We start from the raw sequence: 6,140 nt of genomic DNA on the forward strand, positions 1-6,140 counted from the left end.
TGACAGGATTACAGTAAAGTGGACTAGAGAACCACTATATATTTAAGTCATAATTCTATCTCGAGAAAGCCTGTATTTTTATGCTTTATACATTTTTATTACATTTTCAGTTGTGCAAATATTGGCCCAGTAATTTTACACTCTACAATGTTCTGATAGATGCTGGGAACTAAATTACTTGTTCTTGCTCCCTATGAACGTGTTGACTTTGCTGAATGCAAAGCCCGAGAGATGGAGTTTGTTTAAAGGTTTGAAACATTGGTACCAGTCATATGTTCAGAATAAGCACTCGTCAGTATGTGAGTGTGTGATATATGTAGAAAACTAGTAGAAAACAAATTGTTGAATGAGGAATTCTATAAATCAGTGCTTGTTATAAGCTTGCCCATCGAGTAAGTCTGTGAGGACCTGTGGCTTTTTGTAGCTTGCACATATTACAGGTGTGTTTATGTTACGTTAGCAAGGCTGAATCTATTTTGGGCTTGTGTGTGTGTGTTTGTAGGCTTTAAGTAAATTTGTCCGCCGACCCAACCCCCGACTGCGGTTGTTATCCGTGGTGCTGGTTACAAGCTGGACTGATGCCATTGATATGTCTTATTATTGCTATATGCTATGCTGTGTTTGTTCCCCCCCCCCCAAAAAAAAAAAAGATCTGGGACCTATTACAGAGTTGTTACGCCTGTGATGTATATTTCTGTGGAATCTCCTGTGTTTAGTTTAGTTTACATAAGGCAAGAAAATCACGCCTGAGGTGATATAGATATGCTGCACGAGATCAGGCGTGAAAACATTTGTTGAGAATGTAAAAAAATATTTATTTTCATAGAACATTATTTTTTTCCTACCGATTCGAATTATTTCATTTATTTTTGTGTATGTATGTATATGTAGTTCACGTTGTTTAGCTTTAGTTACACTCGTGTTGTTACCGATATTGCATTTTCCCCTTGCATGTGATTCACCCACGGCGCATCATCCTTCCTTTGGGCGTGTATCAGGCAAACGCGTGGTCTGCTCCCATTGGCTGCAGAAAGTATTCGTCCGGATTCTCTGTCCTCTGATTGGCTTTAAGCGGTGGCGCTTCCTTATTGAGGTTAGCAACCGTCGTCCAATCAGATTCAGACATCTGTTCCGAGGCGAGAGGAGAGAAGCGGCAGCGTCTCGGTGGCTCTCACTGTAACATCACTGTATGGGGATACCGCACTGACAGACAACGCCGCTTCACCTTATTTAGAGAAAATCTTTCTACACGGGCATTTTTATTTGTAATTGGTTAGTTTTTGACCGGCTGCTTCAGCTCGTCGCCATGACAGCACTGTGCCTGCTTTTGATGGCCGTGTCGGCTGCATCTGTACTGGCCGAGTCCACAGTTTATTTCCGCGAGCAATTTGAAGACGGCGGTGAGCGCTTTCACACAACATTACACAGATAGGATTGAAGTGCTTGCTTTTCTTTGTTGCTGCTGTACATCCTTGAGATGCTGTGGTGCTGACTGAGATGAATGATGGCTATTTTTCATGTCCGCATATCGGCGTGGATTGTTACGGTTATTTGTCATGATTTTACCGCAATTTGTGGAATACATCGTCAGCTGATTAGTCTAGAAGACCAACCGATCACTCATCCATTCATTGATTTATTCACATTCCCTGCTTTATGTTTCCCAGCCCTCAAAGCTATTATCACACCCCGTCTGCCTCCCCCCTCCCCCCACTGCTGCACATCTCTCCCCTGGTCATTCACTGCTACCCTCCTTCTCCCAGCTGTCCTGTTCTTTCATCTGTGAAGGCGGTCACAAAATCCCGCAGTATGCCCCCCACCCACACACACGCACACACACACACGCACACACACACTCTGTATCGAAGGCTGGATTAACAGAGTTTTGTGAGTCTTGTCTTGGTGATTGCTGGGCAGCTGACTCTGAACCTGTTTGTGCAGATGCCTGGATGAGTCGCTGGGTGGAATCCAAGCACAAGTCCGATTATGGGAAGTTTGTCCTGACTGCTGGGAAATTCTACGGTGATGAAGAGAAAGACAAAGGTAAGCAGGAAGGCGCTGATATGTGTTGCATAATTACACTGTACTACCCTGTCAGACACCTGCTGTCAGAGGCGCGTGTTTGCTTCCTCGTGGAGCTCTGCCAGTATCAACACGGCTGTCTTCCTCTCCGTTCTTCAACTTGAGAACAGAGCAAAAGCATCAAATTAACCCGTACTGTTTCATTAAGACAGAACAGGAGTACTCGCTGGTTTAGCTTGATCTTCCCTGCAGTAACACCATTGTTTCTGCAGGTCTGCAGACGAGCCAGGATGCCCGTTTTTATGCACTGTCAGCCCGTTTTGATGACTTCAGCAACAAGGGCCAGCCTTTAGTCATACAGTTCTCCGTGAAACACGAGCAGAGCATCGACTGTGGCGGAGGCTACATTAAACTGTTTCCCTCCGAGCTCAACCAGGAGGACGTGCATGGAGACTCTGTCTACAACATCATGTTTGGTAAGTGGACCAAAGGATGGTGTGTTAAATGGTATTGCTTTTGTTGGATAAACAGAGCAGTGTTTGTTATACACAGACATTCACTGTCACTTTGTATTTGTGGGCTCGTTCAGGTCCTGATATTTGCGGCCCTGGCACAAAGAAAGTTCACGTGATCTTCAACTACAAAGGCAAGAACCACCTGATCAACAAGGACATCCGGTGCAAGGTGACGCATGGGAAAGCTAGTTCTAATAAAAAGCACCACAATATAAGGACACATGAGCTTAAACAATTAAAAATAAACTACATGGTAATATGCTGTTGGTTGCATGTATTGACGGCACGCTTTTTCAAACAATATACCTTTTTTTTCTGCCCTGCAGGATGATGAGTACACCCACTTGTACACACTGGTCGTCAACCCTGACAACACTTATGAGGTTAAAATAGACAATAAGAAGGTGGAATCTGGCAATCTGGAGGATGACTGGGACTTCCTGCCTCCCAAAAAAATCAAGGATCCCGAGGCCAAAAAGCCAGAGGACTGGGATGACAGGGAGAAGATTCCTGACCCTGACGATAAGAAACCCGAGGTCAGTATGACCTGGCATTCTTTCAGGGCATCACTAGTACTTGTCTCACGTGTGCAACACTGTTTTAATTTTTAAAAAGTTTCGATAGGTTGGTCATGTTTCAAATGTTTTGTTGTTTTTGTTTTCATTGCAGGACTGGGACAAACCAGAGAACATCCCAGATCCTGATGCCAAGAAGCCCGATGACTGGGATGATGAGATGGATGGAGAGTGGGAGCCACCGATGGTCACGAACCCTGAATACAAGGTGCATATCCAGTGATTCTAACTCTTCATGCAGTCAGTATTTATTCTGTGCTATTTTTCTGAGCTTTGCACATCAGTGAGCTTCCTAGAATAGGATTGGAATATTATCCAAAAATATTTACTCTGTTTACACTGTCAGCCGCTTTGTGTTTTAACCCCAGTTTCTCTGTGTGTGTTTGCTGTCCGCAGGGTGAGTGGAAGCCCAGAGAGATTGACAACCCTGCCTACAAGGGCAAGTGGATCCACCCTGAGATTGACAACCCCGAGTACACGGCCGATTCTGAGATCTATAAATACGGCAGCGTCGGGGTGATTGGGCTCGACTTGTGGCAGGTAAGCTGGATGTGTATTTACATCTTAATGCATAATGAAATTTATTGAAATATTTTAAAACTATTTACATTGATCCAGCAATTTGGTTACTTGCTCTGTATTGTGTGAGCTGCTGGAAAAACTATGCATGTTTTCCCAGGAAGAAATGCTTGATTGTGCTTGTTTTCTTTAAAGATTTGATAACAAAATATGCGTTGCCCTTGTGTCTGGCTGCAGGTCAAGTCTGGGACTATCTTTGACAACTTTCTAATCACAAACGATCCAAACCTGGCAGAGGAAGTTGGCAACGACACATGGGGCAAAACTAAGGTATGCTCGTTTTAGCCCTGTACCCTGTAATCCTAATTCCAATTTCACGTCAGTGTCAACACTAATAAAAAGGAATGAGCTTTTCATATAGTTTGATATATTTATTTGCATTGTTCGCATTTTCTCCAGGATGCTGAGAAGAAGATGAAGGAAAGCCAAGAGGAAGACGAGAGAAAGAAGCGCGAGGAGGAGAACAAGAAGAGGAGAGAAGAGGCAAAGGAGGAGGACGAGGAGGAAGAGGAGAAGGAGGAGGAGGAGGAGGATGAAGAGGAGGAGGAAGGGGAAGAGCACGAGGAAGAGGAGGAGGAAGAAGAGGAGGAGGAAGGCACAGACTCTAACCTCAAGGATGAGTTATAAACTCAAGAACTGCTCAGACTGTGTCAGTGGGCCGTTGGAATAAGGCTGGAGACTGAGACCCTGACGACTGACACCCCGGGGTGGGGGCCGGGTGGGAAGGGCTTTTTCCATTTCTTTGTTTACAAAGCAAGGTGATCGGTCAGAAAAGGGCAATTAAATGTTCTGTTTCTTGTTTCCATGTGCTACTACTACTATTATAATGATGATTATTAAATGAGGACTAGTGATAAGCATAATTAATGTCAAATGAATGTCAAAACCAGAAATTTTAACACAAACGTGTGAATTGTCATTTACATTTTACAAAATCTGGGTTGTTATGAAGTGTAATATTGTGATGAGATGAGAAGTTTTGTTTGGTATGGAGGTTTTGGTACCAGGAAAACGTTTGGTTTACCTCACGTGTTTTGTTTGCCTTTAATTTTTTATTTTTGTACATTTTTCTTTCACTCATTCCTGTCGGGCTGGAAGGATTAGATAGGATTTGATGTTGTCATCCAGGTTATTTTGCCTTCTTCTGTTTCCACTATCTGATTCAAACGAGGATTGTTGGCACAGCAACCAGAGTGCAGTAGGACTAACACTATATTTGACAACCCGATCAAAAGGGAAAAAAGGAAAAAAATCAGTCTGCAGTGGGATGGTAACATGAGGTGCTTTAAGATGAAGTCCCTTGCATAGTTTTGTACTGTATAGGTAACACTTTTTCCACTTCAGTGCACATACTATAGTCTCGTGTGTCTAAATAAGCTCTACTCAAACTTAGGATGTACATTAAGACCACTCCAGTAGCAGAACATTTGGTCGTTTGGTACGCACACACTTTAGGTTTCCTCGCCGTTTGTGTATACGTCTCGTTTCCTGATTTTTGATTCCAAGTTTTCTGCACTGCTGTACCCCAACACACTGTCCCAACAGTCTGACAGAGGCTCCTTTTGTAAAAGACATTTTGTACTAATGGTAGTAAATGAAGTGGGGCGATTTTTGTGTTGCTGTGTAAAATAAAAACAAAGGCAGGTGATCTGTCCAATAAAACAGCCAGAAGAAAACAATGAAAAGAGCCTTGTGAAATTTTGTGTCTTTTTTTGTGCGTGTGTGTCATCATGTTTTATTTATCTGTTCTCCCTTTTCCCCCGGGTGGGTTTTCTCCAGCTTCCTCCCAGAGTCCAAAGACTCTGAATTAATTTGTTATTGTGTAGGTGATGGCCTGGTTAGGGTAGACCCCTTAATCTTGACCCATGACAACTGGGACAGGCCACAGCAGAAGAACACGGATGGATGAATGTTAATTTGGTTCCCTCATTTGATTTGGATATCTGTCCAAATTTGGCAATCATTTGAATTTTACTGCTCACCGGGCTCATCAAAGGTTGCACTACAGTTTAAACTCAAGGTTTAAGGTAAACTACAGTTTGCAGTACCTGGGTATACTTCAGCTTCATTTACATTTGAATCTTCTCCTTTGTCTGTATTTTATTTTCTACTCACAAAGGTTATCAAAGTTAAATAAAACTAGACTAAAAACTAAGACTAGGTGAACAGCACTTGTCTTATGAGGCTTTTTGAAATTTTTGCAGGAATTTCAGTCGAATAATGAAATATTCTTTGTATTTAAATGTCGTAGTTCTCTGTCCTCATTGTCATTTTCCTATACTTTGACCGACTTTATCAGCTTGGGCAGTTCTGCTTCCTGTCATTAAACTCAATAGATTGACAGACAAAATAACAGATGTTAACAGTTCATTTTTTTTTCATTTTTCTTTTTTAAATTTTATTCTACTTTGAAACAAAATTGATCATAAAACGTAAAGTCAGACTTGCA

The 6,140-nt window shown here is 42.3% G+C and overlaps 1 protein-coding gene across 1 annotated transcript; it reads left to right on the forward strand.

The window, feature by feature from the left end:
- Positions 1-1,112: 1,112 nt before the first annotated feature.
- calr (calreticulin) lies at positions 1,113-5,376 on the forward strand. Its single transcript, XM_084920487.1, has 9 exons — positions 1,113-1,400; positions 1,942-2,043; positions 2,295-2,498; positions 2,612-2,706; positions 2,864-3,073; positions 3,207-3,320; positions 3,509-3,652; positions 3,869-3,961; positions 4,091-5,376. Exons 1-9 carry the CDS (start codon positions 1,307-1,309, stop codon positions 4,316-4,318), a joined length of 1,284 nt encoding a protein of 427 aa, XP_084776613.1. The 5' UTR covers positions 1,113-1,306; the 3' UTR covers positions 4,319-5,376.
- The last annotated feature ends 764 nt before the right edge of the window (positions 5,377-6,140 follow it).

This window comes from Perissodus microlepis, chromosome 23 (genome assembly GCF_051167445.1).
Source record: "Perissodus microlepis isolate ML-2025 ecotype Zambia chromosome 23, ASM5116744v1, whole genome shotgun sequence".
NCBI lineage: Eukaryota > Metazoa > Chordata > Actinopteri > Cichliformes > Cichlidae > Perissodus > Perissodus microlepis.